Here is a 19043-nt window from a genome sequence, read left to right as displayed (position 1 = left end):
CAAGGCATGAGATGAACGGCGATCTGAGCGGTTGATGGCGATTGGATCAAGAGTTGATCAAGGGTCGAATCAAGGAGGCTTGGAACCAATTCAAGAGTTGAAGACAAGTTGATCGATTGACGTGCATGTGCTTGTAATATGACCTAATTAGAATCCATGATCATCACCTATTTAAAGTTTAGCTTTATTTGATGCTGCGATTATAACTGCCTGTGATGTGCCGTTTGCATGTGATGTGAATGAGAGCGGGGTAGATAGGTTTACATGTGATGTAGCAAACCCAATTGAGACCTAAATTAAAACCTCCTCAATCAAGTCGAGAGTGAACCAACATGAGTGAGTCATATTAGATTAATTGATCTAATTGGTGTCTAGGAAAGTATGAAAGGTGGTTACTTAATTAGGACCTTACTCTCTAAGTAAGGAGAGCCTCCCACCTGCTTACCTGGCCAATTGTTCGATTACCTCTTATGAAGAGCTCAAGTTGCAAATACTAAGACCTGATTAACCAATATTAAGTCAATAGGTCTTCCACTGTAGTAGAGCTGCTAAGGTCTTTCTGATGTTGATTTGTCTCGGCTGGATACAGTGGGCAAGTTGCATCGGGGGGCTGGACCTCTCTATAGACATGAGATGTTGTAGGGTAAAGGTGGGGTTGGGCACCAATAACTGTTAGGTGAGGACCCAATAACGACTTTATTTCTACGGTTATACGGTGGGTCTGACTTAACTAAGAAATGGGACCAATAACTGTTAGGTGAGGTCTTCATGGCTTAGAGACCAAGTTGCACTGCAACATGCTTGAGAAGCATTGTACAAGAGTTGTACACTCATCCATCTATGTGTCACCAATAACTGTTAGGTGAGGTACCATGTAGATTGGTGAGACCGCAGTACCTACTAGAAACCCTAATCGCCTAGGATTTCCGTTTTCTTACCAGGGGAGTGTAAGGGATTCGAGAAAATAATGGGAGGTACATTTGTTCTAAAAGACCTTAGAACAGATTAAGGATCAAGTACAAAAGTCTAACTAGAATCTTTACTCTCTGCAGATCATAATGTCAGCTTCAAACCCTTTGATCCGTATTCTTGAGACCAACCGATTGACTGGAACCAATTACAAGGACTGGCTTAGAAATCTCAAAATTGTTTTGAACTGTGAGAAAATAGGCTACATACTCGATTCAGATATCCCCACACTACCAACACGTGCTACTGATGTTCAGCGTGAGATGCATCAAAAGTGGATGGATGATGACATTAGAGTCAAGTGCTATATGATGGCATCCATGTCCAATGAACTCCAATGCCAGCATGAGAATATGAAAACTGCTAGGGACATACTGGCACACCTGCAAGAGTTGTATGGTGAGCAGAGTCGCACAGCTCGTTTTGAAGTATCCAAGAGGCTCTTCAAAGCAAAGATGCGCGAGGGGCAGTCTGTCCATGATCACGGTCTGACTATGATCAAGGACCTAGAGGAGCTTGAGAAGCTCGGTATGAACATGCACAAGGAATTGCAAGTAGATCTGATCCTTCAATCCCTACCTGATTCATTTGGTCAGTTTATAGTAAACTTCCACATGAATAAGATTGAATGCACTAAGACTGAACTGATAAATATGTTGGTAACTGCTGAGGGAGCCTTGAAAGGTTTAAGGGGCAATGTCCTTGCTGCTGAGTTGACTTCTGGTTCCAAGAGAAAGTCTACTTGGAAGAAAAAGAAGCCTGCTAAGAAGCAGAAGAAAGACAAGAAGCCAAAGAAGGAAGTTCAAAAGAAAAAGGCTAATGACAAAGGAAAATGTTTCCACTGCAATGTCGACGGCCACTGGAAGAGAAACTGTCCTTCATACCTCGAGAGCCTGAAGAACAAGAAAGGTGACACACCTTCAGAAGGTATAGACTTGCTCATAATTGAAACTAATCTAACGGTTTCTTCTACTTCTAGTTGGGTTATAGATTCTGGTTCTAGTGCTCATTTGTGCACTACCATGCAGGGTCTAAAGGAAAGTAGAAGGCTGGGGGAAGGTGCGGTAACCCTTCGGGTTGGCAACGGGGCAAAAGTTGCTGTTGTGGCTGTGGGCACCTACCATCTGCGACTACCGTCTGGTTTTAGTTTATTACTTAGAGACTGCTATTATGTACCTGCTGCTAGCAGAAATTTGATTTCTATTTCATGTCTAGCACAGGAAGATCATATTTTTACATTTGACAAAGACTGCTGTTCTATTTATTTCAGAAATAAAATAGTCGCACGTGGTTTTATGATTGACAGTCTCTATCATTTGCATATGGATGTATCTGTAAATGTGTCTAAGCAAGAATTGAGTGCCAAAGGATCCAAGAGATCCAGGGATGAGATAAACCAAAAATATTTGTGGCACCTCAGGCTTGGCCATATTGGAGAAGATAGAATGAACAAAATGGATAAAGATGGGCTTCTCGGCTCATTGACTTCCGAGTCATATCCAGTTTGCGAGTCCTGTCTTCAAGAAAAAATGGCTAGATTGCCCTTTGTAGGACATGGAGAGAGGACCACTGAAATACTTACCCTGATACACACAGATGTGTGTGGCCCATTCGATGTGCAAGCCAGGGAACGTTATTCGTACTTCATTATCTTTACCGATGATTATTCACGGTATGGGTATGTGTATCTTATGAGACACAAGTCTGAATCTTTTGAAAAGTTCAAGGAGTTCAAGAATGAAGTAGAAAAATAAACTGGAAAACCTCTTAAGGCTCTTCGATCAGATCGAGGAGGAGAATACCTTAGTGAGGAATTCCGAAACTATCTCAAGGAAAACGGCATAGTCTCACAGTGGACACCTCCGGGTACACCTCAACTCAATGGGGTGTCAGAGAGGAGAAATCGGACTCTATTGTATATGGTCCGATCCATGATGAGCTTCACTGATCTACCAATGTTTCTTTGGGGAGATGCCTTACTTATCGCAGTATATCTACTGAATAGAGTTCTCTCTAAATCTGTTCCTACCACACCGTATGAGATATGGCATGGTAAGAAACCAAGTCTTAGTCATCTCAAGATTTGGGGATGTCCGACCCACGTCAAAAGACTACAGGCGGACAAACTAGAGGCTAGGACCATAAGTGCTCGTTTTATAGGATATCCTAAAGAGTCATTAGGATATAATTTTTACGTCTCAGAGGATCATAATGTGTTTGTGAGCCGTCATGCCATCTTCTTGGAAAATCAGTTTATCCTTGATAGAGGCAGTGGGAGGAAAATTGAGCTTGAAGAGAAAGTCTCTGAAAAGCAACGAGTCATGGATCCTATCGAACCCATTCATACAGAGCCAGTACACGATGTCCCTCATCCACCTCGCAGATCTAGTAGGGTCTCCCATCCTCCCGATAGATACTTAGGTATACTAGAAGAGGATACCGAGAAAATATTCCTAGTGGGAGATAGGGATCACACACAGGATCCCAAAACCTACAACGAGGCGATATCAGATATCGATTCCGAGAAATGGCTGGAAGCCATGAAGTCAGAGTTAGACTCCATGCATTCCAACCAAGTCTGGACCCTAGTAGATCCACCAAAAGGTATTGTACCTATTGGATGCAAATGGATCCACAAAAGGAAGTTAGGTTCGGATGGTGATGACCCAAAGATTGATTTAAAGATTGATTTTGATGATCACAAAAATCTGGAAGTATAAATACTAATGTTTGTGTTGCAAGGAGAAAGATATTTATTTTGCAAGGAACATAGCAAGTTGGAAGAACACAAGAAGGCCTTCAAAGCTCTCAAGAAAAGTTGGAAGAAAGTTACACTTCATTGGCCCAAGTTTCAAGTTCAAAGGACTCAAGTTGGACGAGCAAATTCAAAGAAAAATCCAAAAGAATAGTCCTCGAGTCGACTCCTGGATAGTACGAGTCGACTCCAGGGAGTAACAAGACAGAAACACAGGGAGGCTATTTTGGACTCTGAGAGCCGAGTCGACTCCTGAAGAACTCGAGTCGACTCCGATGGCTGGCAGGTCGACTCCTAAGGAAGCTAGAGTCGACTCCCAGAGGAAAACAAGCAAAAAGTCAGAGAGCCAATTTCAGACACTGAGAGCCGAGTCGACTCCCGCAAAGTCCGAGTCGACTCCAAGGCAGCACGACCCCAAAAGACAGAAGACCGTTTTTTTGGATACTGAGGGCCGAGTCGACTCCGAGACAGTTCGAGTCGACTCCAAGACAGCACGAACCAAAAGACAGAAGCTCGGGAGTTCGGACTCTGAGCACCGAGTCGACTCCCAGAATTTCCGAGTCGACTCGAGTGAGCAAAGTTGAAAAATGCATCCATGGATTCCTTGGGATGAGCCGACTCCAAGAGTGCCAGGTCAGCTCCAGACTTTGGGGAGTCGACTCCGGGATAAGTCGAGTCGACTCCCAGTCGAGACAGCACTTTAATTCGAATTTTGAACAGTTGCCGAGCCGTCTCCAGAAAAGCATGAGTCGACTCCTGCAACAGTCGAGTCGACTCCAGATCGCGCGAGTCGACTCCGATCCCAACAGAAACATTGTCAGGAGTTGCAGAATGTGCACAACGGCTCTATTTTTGTCTCTAACGGCTAGATTTCTATTTCCACGACATCTAAAGCTATAAAATCAAGAGGAGAGCTAGGAAAGAAGGAATGGAAGTGGGAGAGAACATTTAGAGAAGAGATCTCAAAGAGATTATAAGGGAAATCCTCCATAAGCACAAAAGGGCCATCCAAAGTGAAATAGAGAGAAGAAGAGCATCCAAGTGAATCCCAAAGCTTCCTCTCCATCCGTGTGCTGCCTAGGTGATCCTCTACTTCGTGCCAAATGAGAAGAGGGTCAAGTAAAGAAGAAGCCGAGCTCCTTCATCTTCAAAACTCGTTTGAGGGCGTCTCTTTACTCTATTTGTGTATATTGTTATATTTGCTTGTTTAAGAAGCTTTGATTTGTTTTTAAACCTTTGTTTTAATATCTTGTAACTTGATTCAATCAAGGGATTGAATCAAGGGGTTAAGGTTTGTTGGTGAGCCAAAGGGAAAACCAACGGTGTTAGGTTGTGGTTGGTGAGCCTTTGGGAAAACCAACTGGGTTGATTGTGAACCCGGAAAACAATCGTTGTAAGGTTGTGGTTGGTGAGCCTGTGGGAAAACCAACTGGGTTTGATTGTGAACCCGGAAAAACAATCGGTTGGTTCTAGTCGGTGAGCCTGTGAAAACCGACCGAGTTCGTTGTTATCTTGCAAAACAACAAGTTGGGTTGTGAGCTTGTAAAACAACCGGCTGTAATCTGTAGGATTATAGTGAAATTCCCAAGAGGTCTTGGGGAGTGGATGTAGGTGCTGGGGTGCACCGAACCACTATATGTTTGTTGTGTTTGTAATGCCTCTTGTCATTGTCTAACTTACTCACTTACTTACTTAGATAAATTGCTTGCTTAACTCTTATCCGCGCATCCTTTAGTTGCAAGCATATTCAATCAAGTCACATTCTATACATCAAACTGTTGCTAAGTTTAAATTTCACTGTGCATCTATACAACTTAGCATAATTAATTGAAAAGTTTTAGAAGTATTCTAAAAGTTTTAAAAGACCCAATTCACCCCCCCCCCTCTTGGGTTGTATCTACTGGGCAACAGATGGAAAGGTAGAGACCTATAAAGCAAGGCTAGTGGCGAAAGGGTATAGTCAACGCGAAGGCATTGACTATCAGGAGACCTTTTCACCTGTAGCCATGCTAAAATCCATCCGAACATTGCTTGCCATTGCAGCATTTCATGATTATGAAATCTGGCAGATGGATGTGAAAACTGCTTTCCTGAATGGATATCTTGATGAAGATATCTATATGGAACAGCCTTTGGGTTTCACTTCCAGTGATGGAGATCACAAGTTCTGCAAGCTGCAAAGGTCCATCTATGGACTAAAGCAAGCATCTCGAAGTTGGAACACTCGTTTCGATGACGCAATCAAAACGTTTGATTTCATCAAAAACGAAGAGGAACCATGTGTTTACAAAAAGGTTAGTGGGAGTGCTGTCGTATTTCTCATACTGTACGTGGACGACATCCTCCTGATAGGGAATGATATTCACATGCTAACCTCGGTCAAGGTCTGGTTGTCAAAAGAGTTCTCCATGAAAGACCTTGGGGAAGCATCCTATATTTTGGGAATAAAGGTCTATAGAGATAGATCTAAAAGGATGCTTGGCCTATCATAGAAAATATACATAGAGGAAGTGCTGAAAAGGTTCAACATGGAAAACTCTAAAAGGGGTCTTTTACCCCTAAGGCATGGAATTCATCTCTCCAAGAAGATGTGCCCCAATACATCTGAAGAGATTCAACGTACGAGCAAGATACCCTATGCATCGGTAATAGGGAGCCTTATGTATGCCATGCTATATACACGACCTGATATAGCCCTTGCTGTGAGTGTCACAAGCAGATATCAGTCGAATCCAGGTGAAGAACACTGGACAGCTGTGAAGAATATTCTTAAGTACTTGAGAAGAACTAAAGACTTATTCTTGGTCTTTGGAGGATCATCAGAGTTAAAGGTAGAAGGGTACACAGATTCAGACTTCATGACTGATGTCGATGATAGGAAGTCAACATCTAGATATGTGTTCTTGTGCAATGGTGGTACGGTGAATTGGAAAAGTTCTAAACAACCGATCATTGCTGATTCTACTATGGAAGCTGAATACATCGCTGCCTCTGAAGCTGCTAAAGAAGGCTTCTGGTTCAAGAAATTCATTACAGAGTTGGACGTGATGACATCAGATGCCATAACACTCTACTGCGATAATAATGGCGCCATAGCTCTTGCTAAGGAGCCAAGGTCTCATCAGAAGTCCAAGCATATAGAGCGGCGCTTCCACATCATACGCGACTATGTTGAGAAGAACTATGTCGAGGTGCAGAGAGTAGACTCCGCGGATAACGTGGCAGACCCATTCACTAAGCAGCTGAGTCAGCAAAAGATTGAAGCCCACCTTGAGAAGATGGGCCTAAGATATATGACCAATTGGCTTTAGTGCAAGTGGGAGATTGTTAGATGTATGCCCTAGAAGCCAATCTGGCTGACATATTATTAATTCTAGGGACATAATTTTGTACTTGACTATTTATTATTGAATAAATGAAAGGCATCTTTTTCATTCATATTAGTATTGTGTCTATGAATCGTCCAAGGAATTAATAAGATGATGATGCATATTCTCAAGAGTTGAGAATTTGAGCCATGTATCATTAGTGATTAATTTCTAAACGTTCCTGATCGATGGATCATCACGAGGACGGTGATCGATCCGATGAGATCAGTGCACACATTACTTTCCCTATGGATGGACGAGACTCGAGTCCACGATGTGGAGACACTGAAGTAATAGTGCAGGTGCTTGTTAGAGAACAAGGGTACTGAGCGTGACCAAGACAAGAAGTCACTTGGATGTCTATCCACTCGTCAGTGACTTGCTTGATGTTGCAGTAGTGTGACTGGTCCTTTGACCTACGATGCTTCGGCTACTCACAGTGAGGTTATTGTAGTTTGACTGCACAAATACATGGTCTCTAGCCATATGGGTCCATGCAGTGTAGATTGGCTGCAGTAGGTTCACTGTAGGAGTAGGGTATGCATCTACAAGGAACCTATCGACCTTGATAGATAAGGAGAGATCCTATGTGATTTATAAGACTGAGTTCGTAAGACCTCGGCCGGGGCAGATTGCATAGTGGAGAAAGAGTTCTCCACTCTCGAACTTAAGTCGAATAAATCTTGACATATGACAGACGAAGGGGTTTGACGAGTTATCCATGACCTCCGTCTTGTAGGGATCCACGATAGAAGGACTGTATCACATGATAACTGCACCTAGAGGTTCATTATTCTATTCTGCTGGGTAGCCACTACATGCTGCTAGGTGTCACTGGTGGATGGTGAGACTCACAGAGATTATCTCGATGATCGATAAATCCTGATGAGTAGAGTTGGAATAGTTCCAACCCATTGAAAGGAGTCTTCAATGATATTATGATAGAGATTGCAATATATCTCACTACCAGTCAGAATAGAACCTATGGGGTCACACACACTAGAGGCATTGACCGATCCGATGGTTGAATCGTGATTAGGAATCACAAGTAATCAATTCGATTGATAATAAGTTGAAGAAGGAACAAAGGGAATTAATTAATTGGACTTAAAACAAGAGTCCTACTTGGAGTAGGATTTCTAGAGTCCTAATTGGATTAGGACTAGGATTCTTACTTGGACTGGGATTCCTACTTGGACTGGAAATCCTATTTGGAGTAGGACTAGGATTCCTACTTGGAGTAGGATTCCTACAATCCTAATTGGATTAGGAGTTTTGAATTAAATTTGGATTCCTACTTAGAGTAGGATTCTTAGAGTCCTAATCGGATTAGGACTTTGGATTCAAATTAGAGTCCTAATTGGATTAGGACTAAAATTAAATAAGTCCTAATTGGATTAGGATTTCTTAAGTCCTAATTAATTATTAATCTAATGAATCAACAAGACTCCTAATTGGATTAGGATTGAAGGGTTCAATTGAGTCATGGTTCATTAAGTTCTAATTGGATTAGGACTTACCTAGATTAAACCCAAATTGGTTCACCCTTGGTCCAAGCCTAATTAGATTAGGACCTAACCATGAGTGACCTTCCTAATCCTCCTTAAAGGAGGATTAGGTTAACCATGAAGGAGGGGCACATGCCCCTCCTCCTTTTCCTTGCTTGGTGCGGCAAAGAAGAGGGGCCGGCGCCCCTCTTGGAAGTTTATCAAGGACACATGCTATTTAAGAGGAGGCGTGGGGGCTGACCTAGGGCATCATTGAAGCCCTCTCCCTCTCCAATTCGTGGCCCCCTCTCCTCCCCTTTCCTTGGTTCAGCTGCAAGCAAAGGAAGAAAAAGAAAGAGTTGAAAGAAAGAGAGGAGATCAGCCATCAAAGTTATCTCCGCAAGGGAGCTAGCACCCCGGGGAGATAGAAAGCTTGGATCGGTTTTCTGCTTCGTGTGGATACCCGTAGAGGCCGAGCACTTGAACGGCTTCAAGTGAACCTTCATCCAAAACCACGATCATCAGTTTGCGGTGATCATCTACCCGCACAAGGTGAAGATCTGATCTTCTAATGTTATTTAAAAGTTTTTAATTCTTATCTATCTACGAACGGTTTTTAAACAACGTTCATGCGATGAACGGTTGATCCCGCGCATGCCTTTTCTGCTGCCATCTGAATTTTTTTTTTAATTTTCTGCGGCATGGGCGGATTCCCAACATCATTTTGATTTAAAGCATCGGAGGATCCCCCGCCAAACACTCTCCGACCAGAAGATTTCTTTATTTTTGTTGTTTCAAGCCAAACTTAATGTCGGTCCGAAGTTCCGAGTATGAGTCTAGCCTCCTAGTATGGTTTTAGATGCATCACATAGCATGGCTTGAGTAGTCGATGATCGAGCCCTCCAGCGACCTCTCTTGCTCGACGCCTTGGTCATATCAATTCTCAGCAGCAATAGGAGCCGTTAAGGAAAAAAAAGAAGCATCAATGGGATAGGACGTGCTGCCCATATCTGCACCCATCCTTTAGTAATTATTTCAAAAAATAATAAAAACACTCTCCCTTGTAGATTGGCTACTTCATAATTGTTGGAATCCACTTCATTAATTCCTAAGAGTAAACAAAAATTGGCCATAGATAAACATAAATCTATATTACGTTGCAAAAATAAATAGAAACATTTAAAGAATAAATATTAACACTTTTAGGACAAACACAAACCCTCTAGGGCAATAAATAGAAACCTGTGCCGCAGACTAGGTGTTTATCATGGAGAGTTTATGTTTATGGAGGAACCGGTGTTTATTCCTTAAGGGTTTCTATTTATTTCTGGAGGGAGGTGCAAGAAGGTAGTGGGCATCCTTGCAGGTTTTTGCTTATCCGAAGCTAGTTTGTGTTTACTTATACTTTGTGTCTACTGCAACCAAACTTTGTGTTTATTCTCAATCTTTGCCTTTTATCGTAAGTGAGCCCTGACCTAACCTAGGATGAGGTGTCGAGTTTTTATTTATTTCTATGGTGTTTTTTATTTATCAGCACAGATTAGGTATTTATCTTAAAGGGTTTATACTTATCTTAGAAGGGCTAGTGTTTATTTTTTAGATATTTTTATTTATTTCTACGGGGATACAAGTTTCTGTTTATTTGTGGCCAGCTTGTGCTTATTTTTAGAAATTAATAAAATAGATTCCAATAATTAATAAAATGGCTGGTCCCGGGTGATAGGACACGGACAAGAATAGTGCATCCTGTTCCATTAATGTTTTTGTCTTCCGTTAACTTGTTAGCCAGGGTTATTGTTGCTTCGAGATTGGTGCGAGTATCTGAATTGCCTTTAGATCCATTTGAGGGAAGCATGGTTTATTTGCTTCGTACCAATACCTTGAAAAAAAAGGCACCATAGAATTATTGCATCATTCCAAACTATTACTAGATCTAATCGCTCTCATTCATCGCCGTTAGCCGGCCCGTGGATGCTACGCCACCAAACCACTTCCAAACTTTCCACACGTGGCTCCGCTCCCCAAACTCCACTACCTCCATTACTACATCGACCTACTTGTAAGACCCATTCTAACACCCGCTAACACCCTCTTCTCTCTCGCTTTGTGACAACGTAATCCCGGTCCCATGCGTCCCGAGTGGGTGACCGAAAACGACTTGCATTCACTGCCCATCCACCCCCTCCTCCCTCTTCCTCCTCCCGTCAGATCGTCCCCACAAACTTCATACGTAAATAATCAGATCTATCGTTCAATTTTCTCCCAAGTTGACATGGACGGAAGATCTTGAATCCAGCACGAAAGTTTATGCGGACGTCCAGTAACTGGTAAGGCGAAAAGCCGTCCAAGGGTTCGCTGGGTTGGGAGAAGGGTAGGTGGGAAGTCTGCTTGCTTTGAGGGGCGATCGCAGCTACCCGCCCACCTCTCCTCCTCTCTCGCCTTTAAATATCCCTCGGCTCCCATCGACCTCTCTTTGAAGCCACCACTCCTTGGAAGCTCGAATCCAGGGGACCTCTCCGATCGATCTCTGAAGCGTTCCAAAAAGGAAGGAGGAGATGGCGAGGAAGAAGATCCGGGAGTACGATTCGAAGCGGCTTCTCAAGGAGCATCTCAAGCGGCTCGCCGCCATCGACCTCCAGATTTTCTCAGCCCAGGTGGGCTCTTCTGATCTCTGTCTCGATCTTGTTTTCTAGGAGGTTCATGTGGTGATTGATTGAGAATTGGCTCAAAAATTTGTTTTTCAGTGGAGATCTGAGAGATCTTTTAGCTACATGTGTACTTACCGATGGAAAAACGAGCAAATTTGTGATTATTTTCATATATATTAGACTGTTATACGGTATTTTAATAACCCATGTGTTTTTTAGTGTAAAAATATGATTCTTTTTGGATTGGATCATGAAGTGCATTTTGTTATCGCGGTTTTCTGACTAAGATGTGCTTTTGACGGTTGATTAGTGTAGTTTTGCAGCATTTGATGAGATTTAGATCGTAAATGATTTGGATTTGATGATGAAACAGAAACGATCTAATTTTCTTCACTGATTCAAGCATGGATTTAATTTCGTGGTTATTTGATTGGATGATTAGCTTGTGCTCTTCGACTCTTATAAGTAGTGGTGATTTTTTCTCAATTATTTATGTTGGCTAAATAAGGTCACGGATTCGACGGACTTCACTGAGTTAGTGAACAAAGAGCCATGGCTTTCATCCATGAAACTGGTTGTGAAGCCTGACATGCTGTTCGGGAAGCGAGGGAAGAGCGGTTTGTTGGCTCTGAACTTAGATATGGCTCAGGTGGCTCAGTTTGTGAAGGAACGTCTTGGAGTGGAGGTAATTATGTAATTAACATTGTTTGCGTTTTAGTTCTTTACTGATTCAGTGATTATTAATAGAACAACATGTATTCCAAATTTTAATTTCATATAGGTTGAGATGGGTGGCTGCAAGGCCCCGATTACCACATTTATAGTTGAGCCATTTGTTCCCCATGACCAAGAGTACTATCTCTCGATCGTCTCCGAGAGGCTTGGTTGCACCATCAGCTTCTCAGAGTGTGGTGGAATTGAAATTGAAGAGAACTGGGACAAGGTTAAGACTATCTTTCTCCCTGCCGAGAAGCCTATGACGTCTGAGGCATGTGCTCCACTGATTGCAACCCTTCCCCTGGAGGTGAGGCGCATTTCTTCTACATATCCATTTTGCTTGCAGTATTTGCTTGAACTGGGTAATCTTGTTTAAGCTGTTTCCTCCTAGACAGTTGAGCTAACTTGATTTTCGTGCTATAATTTGGAGATATACTTGGTTATGCCTCTGCTGGTAATTCTTATCACAAATGTTGGCTCAGGTACGAGGAAAAATAGGGGACTTCATAAAAGGGGTTTTTGCTGTTTTCCAAGGTATGCTGGGACAAAGATCTACATGGGACACTTCTTTAATGCTTGTTCAATAGTTTAAGAAATTCTATACAAAGCAACTTTAAAAGGTTGTATTTATAAGTGGTTGTGTATAATCTCGGTATATTATAATTTTTGTAACTGGAGGGGGAATTTTTTTTTTTCTTGTGCCATTTCATTTTCCATGTTCTTTATTTACTTTTCTGGTATGGAATTGATTTAATGTGTATATCACAGACTTGGATTTCACTTTTCTCGAGATGAACCCATTCACTTTGGTAAATGGGGAGCCATATCCGTTGGATATGCGAGGAGAGCTTGATGACACTGCTGCATTCAAGAACTTCAAGAAGTAGGTTTTGTGCCACAGGCTTCATTATCATCTTATCAATGTTGGTTCATTCGAGGGAATCCTGTCTGTATGTTTATGCTGGGTTATGTTACGATGCGCAGGTGGGGGAGCATAGAATTTCCCCTTCCTTTTGGCAGAGTTCTGAGCCCTACAGAAAGCTTTATTCATGAACTTGATGAAAAGGTGATGACTTCTATTGATTTGCATATATTATAATTTGAGCAAACCTCTGTTGGATGAAAAGTAACAATGTTTACATTAATACTGTTTCATGCTATGCTAGTTCTTTTTTAATGCTCACACTGAAGTTGAGTTTAAATCTTCCTTCCTACAGTACAATCCTTATCATGATGAGTTAAATGATTATTTATTCAATATTTTGATGGAAATGATTGTGGCCATACCTTATATATCCTTAGTATGCTTAATTGTTGGCTAGAAAGAAAGAGAACACTTAGAAAATGGGGATTAGCTATATAAGATCTCTCAAGTGGAACTAAAAAAATAGGAAAAGAAATTCTAGATTTAGAAAAAAATGATTTCTTAATGGATCACTTTGCATGTCAATATGATCTGTTTAGTGAATAAAGTAGCCTTAGTCTATCTATATATCATGCCTTCTTGTTTCTCAATGGTCGTCAAATGATTGCGGTGTTACCCTGATATAGGATGCATCAAAATGGCTTATAGGTAATGACCACCAATGCATTTTGCTATTGTTAATGGTTAGATATATACTACTAGAGACTAAATGCGTAATAGAAGAACAAGAGCAACATTTGTGAGGTCAGGAAGTCACCGTGCCTACAATTGGATCTTTGATGACTTATGCTACAAACAAATGGGTTCCATTTATTTTATTTTTATGGGATATGGGTGGAAAGGATGAGTATAGGTTTATGGTGGCTCCAAATCTAGTAGAGATGGAGATTTAAGAATGGGAATTGGGAGAAAATGAATACACTTTCTGAATAAAAATGAAGTATTTTGCATTCAAGTGATTAGGTGAAATTACTGTAAAAGGAGCGAAGTGCGCGCTCTCAAAAAATATTTTTAATGTATCAAGAAGAGAATGCTGAAGGGATGCGGCTTCGTAGCACTAAAATTAGATTTTTTTTTTCTCTGAGTGGGGGTTTCCTAAATTAGATTTCAGAATTATGTATGCATTGAGGACATTGAGTTCTTGAGGGACTTCTTGTCTGTTCAAGATGGCCATTTGATTAGTGCGGATTGGGAGCTTGAAAAGGTAAACTTGAGTTATGAAATCTTCATTTAGAAGAATGTTGCATGTTGAGAAAAATGAGAGCTTGAATCTTCATGATAGTTCTTTCTTTCTTCAATTGGAGGTTAAGATTGGCATGGAGACATTGGTATTTGAATTTGATCTATAATCTCAATTATTCAAATAGTGTTGTTTTGGTTATTCCTTTCTTCTTGTTGAATGGAGAAATTTAATAATTGGTAATGGAAGTTTTGAAAATAAATTTCATGTCCTAAGTTTTTGTATGGTTAAGTACTTTGAGCCTGTGAAAACTTTAATGCAGGGGAATCAATGTAGATTTCCAATATCAACTTTGTTAGAAAGGATAGTGAGATTCTCTAGTTTTGGTTTGTTATGTCATGTAGATTTTATGGCGTTCACTACTTTATGTTTTGATGTTCTCTTCTCTTTAGTTTGTTAGAACTTCACATTGAACCTACTGAGTTCGTCAAAGATACTTTTTCCCTCCAGTTGGATGTTTTCCTTCTATTGTAATTTTCCTAGCTACACCATCATTGCCTGTATGAATAGAGGCAAGACTCAGTAGGCTTCCCCAATTAGGCCTGTCAATGGATCGAGTTAGGACTTGCCCCAACCCGAAACATAATCCAGCCCAACCCAAGCTGTTTAGGCAGCCTGAAACACTTAAAAACACTTGACCTGACCCCATTGTGGTTTGAAACTCTTAAAACACTTAAAATTATGATGGCTGACCAATCCCTTATGGAAAAGCTTAGCAGCCATACTGAGCTCAGCAACGGCGAGTTTGAGAAAGTCGAGCCCATGTACATATCTACTTTAGTCGCTGTGGCAGTGGTATGATCTGACCATCTTCAGGCGTGGCCCCAGTCTCCCCGACTCAAATACTCGCATTGGGATCGCCGTTGCCGTCGCCGTCACCGCAGTGCCTCGTACGGCTTCCTGAATATGTATTGTTTTGATGCAGGCTATAGTGGGGTTGTGATGGGCGAACTCATCATGGATCTTGGTGATACAGATAGGGGGTGACGGCTGTGGCTGTTTCAGAAGGGTGCCATTATTGTCATCATCGCTGCTGTGACCATTCTCCGCATGGTTGTCTGGTGGGGATCCATTGGGAGAGGCGAAGGGTTTATGGTTCTGGAGAGGTCTGAGAGAGGAGGTGAATTCAGGTCAAATACGAGTATTTGGGTCCAAATATCAGGTCTTTTCAGGTAATGGGTTGGTTCAGGTTAAGGTCGGATTGGGTTAGACTCGAACCGTTGGCAGGTCTATCTACAACACTCCAAAATCTTTTGAGGCGCTATTTAAGTTTCTATAATTTGAAGCATATGCTGTCCTGTGGTTGCCAGTGCTTCAATTATATTCTGTAAAAACCTTTGTCACAAAAAAGATATTCTGTAAAAGCTGTGTAACTTATTACTAACTTCGTAGAATGCTTAGCTACTGCCTCAATTCCTAATGGTGGCTCGCATCTGGGGCATCAGGATGGAATGGCTAAGAAACACTTGTGGAGAAAGCTAGAACTGTCCACGAAAATTCCTGAATGGGCTTCATAAATGTTCTTTATGATTTGCAATATGCTCACAATTAGGTGGAATGAGTGGAGTCCTTGAAATATCTGGGACTTGCCAGCTAGAACAGGTAGCACTTTAGTTTTTCTACATTTTCATTCAGCAGTCTTGTGATATTCTAAGTTAGAGCTGTAATTGATATATTTTGAGTGTACCAATTGTCGTGTGTTTGTGCAATTGAGAATAAACTCGAGATTTGCTAAGCTTTGCGTAGAGCATACACATAATATGTTAACCTATATCATTTCAGACAAGTGCCTCCTTGAAGTTCACTGTTTTAAATCCCAAAGGACGCATATGGACCATGGTGGCTGGTGGTGGTGCTAGTGTTATATATGCTGATACCGTAAGCTTCCATTTATCTATGTCAAATTTCTTTTGTGCGGTTTAGTAAGATTTTGAAATCTCTTGGTAGGTCTAGTTTAAACCTTCATGGCATCAAAATGCTTTTAAGGCCACCAGTCATAGGAACCCATAGAATATAGGCCTGGTGCAAAATATATGCGTTTAAACCGGACATTTTGTTTATCACTTTATTAGGTTGGTGACTTGGGTTATGCATCAGAGCTCGGAAACTATGCAGAGTACAGTGGTGCTCCTAACGAGGATGAGGTCTTGCAATATGCTAGAGTGGTTCTCGATGTAAGAGCTTGTTCGATTCATTATCCTCAGTTTCATCCTTTTTTTGTTCTGGAGGTACTAATACTGCTTTATTCACCCAAAATTATGGATTCTTTATGCATTTGCAGTGTGCAACGGCTGATCCCGATGGCCAAAAGAGGGCCCTTCTCATTGGAGGGGGTATAGCTAACTTCACTGATGTTGCTGCGACTTTTAGTGGCATCATCCGTGCCCTAAGGGAAAAGGTATGGTCGATCAAACCTCTAACTGATTTCTTATCTTTTCTACTTTCAGTGTAAAACGCAACTTTGCTTCTTTTCTTGCAGGAATCCAAGCTAAAGGCTGCAAGGATGCACATTTTTGTCCGAAGAGGTGGTCCAAATTACCAAACAGGTCTGTTCAAAATGCGGGTTCTGGGTGACGAGTTAGGCATTCCCCTTGAGGTAATAAATTAGTAATGTGCACTAGTTTCCTACTCTTTTAGTAACATGAGATTTCCTTACTAATTCTTGCCTTGTGGAATACAACTCGAATAAGTTTTATATCCCACTTCACCTTCCAAATGTTCGAGTTGGACGTTGAAGATCGTTCAAGGTTTTGGATTCTGATTAATACATACGTGAATAGGATGCATGATGATTTATTGCAGGTGTATGGGCCAGAAGCAACAATGACTGGAATTTGCAAGCAAGCTATTGATTGCATCATGTCTGCTGCATAATTTCGATTCCATGTACTCTACTTTTGTTTTTCTCCATCTGTTTTGTTGAACAAGAATAAGAATTTAGGGATTTATCGGCAACGGAGGACAAAAGTCGAACATCTAGAGAGCTTGAATGAGTCGATACTGCAATAACCTAATTTGGTTGCCTCATCAAACTTCTGGAGTGAGTTGTGATAAGACTAATATATTCTAATAGAGAATTTCTGTTCCAGCTTGGATTTCCAGTAATTTTGGGCTTGATGTGTGCAAACTATGCATGACATTTTGATGCTACTAGCTTATGCTCCTGGTAGACATATTGAATGAACTTAATCTTCTGAATGTGAGAAGCATATCTGGCTGTAGTGAAAGATATTGGTAGCTTTTAATGCATTCTCGCATGCTATGTTATCATTTTTTTTCTACCTCCAGTGAGCTGAAACTGTCAAGAAGTGTTGTCTTTCATATTATCAGCATTACCTCCTGCTTTATGCTTGGGTCGGCATGGTGAATATGTTCAGCTCTGTGATTGCTCTTGCTCTACGAGAGTGACAACTCTTTTTAGCTGGAGAAGACAGCAGGATTTTATTTCGGGCAAGGCGCCGGCCTGGTATCCTTGGCGAATTCGTAGGGTGGGCCTGTCCTTTGTTCTCAGCGGGCTGAGACTGGGCCTGGGTGTAACCTAGCCCATTGAACATAATATACGTGCATTGCAGTAGAAGGGGAGGCCTCCCAATTGCATTCTATGATATTGATATTCTCGAGATTATCTAACCAGCATATGACTATTCAATCGCATTAGAATGACTGGCAAGATAGAAAAAGGTTCATGATCACTGTTGCTGCTGATCTCCGGATCATGAGCATTGTTTGCTTTTGTCGGTCTGCAAGACAACAAATAAGGCTCGAAAATTTGTAAGAGCTTTAACTTTGTTTTGTTCAATAAAATCCTACCCTACAAAGAGCTACTTACTCAAGTTTTCAGTAAAGATCACTCATTGATTCATTCTTTTATTATTTTAAAAATATTTTATAAATTACTATGATAAAATAAAAATGTGAAATTTTTGATCTCTAGTTAGGTCCTTTGATGCTTAAGTTAAGGAGAGTATTTTGTATGGGAATGAAGGAAGAATCAGGAAGAGTGTCATTTAACAAGGATTTTTTGTCGGTTACCTTTCATGGAGGGTATTAGGATTTATTTATAGCTAAGAGATACGGAATTTCATAAGATTATGTTCTAACAATCTAGGATCATGATATAATCGTTGGAAGATCACATTGTAATGGTATAGGATCTAGCAAAACATGTAACTATTCGGGTGAGTGGGCGCCGGTTGTGACTCGCACCTCTGGCCATGGTTTAAGGTGAGAGGGCCTTGGTTGGCTTGGTGCTGAGCCAAGCAGTTATCTGGCCGAGCGAGCAAGTTTGACTTTGAATGTAAGTTTGACTTTGAATGTCTATTTCCTTCTGCTTGGCTCGATCCTGGTTGGGGGGAGTTGATTTGCTCTGATAATGTCGATAAGGTAGCAAGGCTGCCAAATTGGCTGTGATCTGGTTGAATCTGGTAGCACCATATCACTTGCTTATTTAATGCCATATCACTTGTCCCCTACTTTTTGGTTGAGCCAAGATCAGTGATTCGGTTCAAAGTAGTCTATTCAGAAGCTGTCAGGTCAATGGATGATGACTTGCTCTATTATGTTGTTAGCTTTGATTGTCCAGTACTTATCTTGTAAGTTCAAATCTACCACCGAAATATGTGACGCTTGGGATCCCATGCTTTAATTATGGCGAATTGCTTTTAGTCTACACCCGATCACTTGTCATTCTAATGCTGCAGTTTTGTGTATCCTGTATACACCACATTGACATCTCTTGTGTGGGGAGCTCAAAGGCTGTATTCTACGAGGGCAGAGATGTTGCCCAAGGTGACAACTCAAGAAAAGGGGAAGGGGAGTGAATTGGTTTTTCTAAAATTTATGATTCTGAATTTTCTTATAGATATGTGCACAATTTAACCTATGTGAAAGGTGTAAATGCAGTGGAAGCGAATTAATATAAACTCTAGGCAATC

General features: G+C 41.2%; 1 protein-coding gene across 2 annotated transcripts; it reads left to right on the top strand.

The window, feature by feature from the left end:
• The first annotated feature begins 10931 nt into the window (after positions 1-10931).
• LOC103698046 (ATP-citrate synthase alpha chain protein 2) lies at positions 10932-17214 on the top strand. Of its 2 annotated transcripts, none has more exons than XM_008780001.6 (11): positions 10932-11233; positions 11736-11912; positions 12009-12251; positions 12427-12478; positions 12713-12827; positions 12929-13010; positions 15892-15987; positions 16182-16283; positions 16391-16507; positions 16589-16705; positions 16912-17214. In XM_008780001.6, the coding sequence occupies exons 1-11, from the start codon at positions 11135-11137 to the stop codon at positions 16981-16983; spliced, it is 1272 nt and encodes a 423-aa protein (XP_008778223.4). In that variant the 5' UTR covers positions 10932-11134; the 3' UTR covers positions 16984-17214. The 2 variants fall into 2 exon arrangements, with proteins under 2 accessions (XP_008778223.4, XP_038988507.3); XM_039132579.3 differs by having other exon boundaries at positions 16890-17214.
• Positions 17215-19043: the final 1829 nt, after the last annotated feature.

The sequence above is a fragment of the Phoenix dactylifera genome, chromosome 14, assembly GCF_051530095.1.
Source record: "Phoenix dactylifera cultivar Ajwa chromosome 14, Ajwa_hap1_PhDact_Kaust_v1.1, whole genome shotgun sequence".
Taxonomy (NCBI): domain Eukaryota; kingdom Viridiplantae; phylum Streptophyta; class Magnoliopsida; order Arecales; family Arecaceae; genus Phoenix; species Phoenix dactylifera.
Note: the sequence above shows the minus strand (reverse complement) of the source record. Positions and strands in the feature narration are given on the sequence as shown.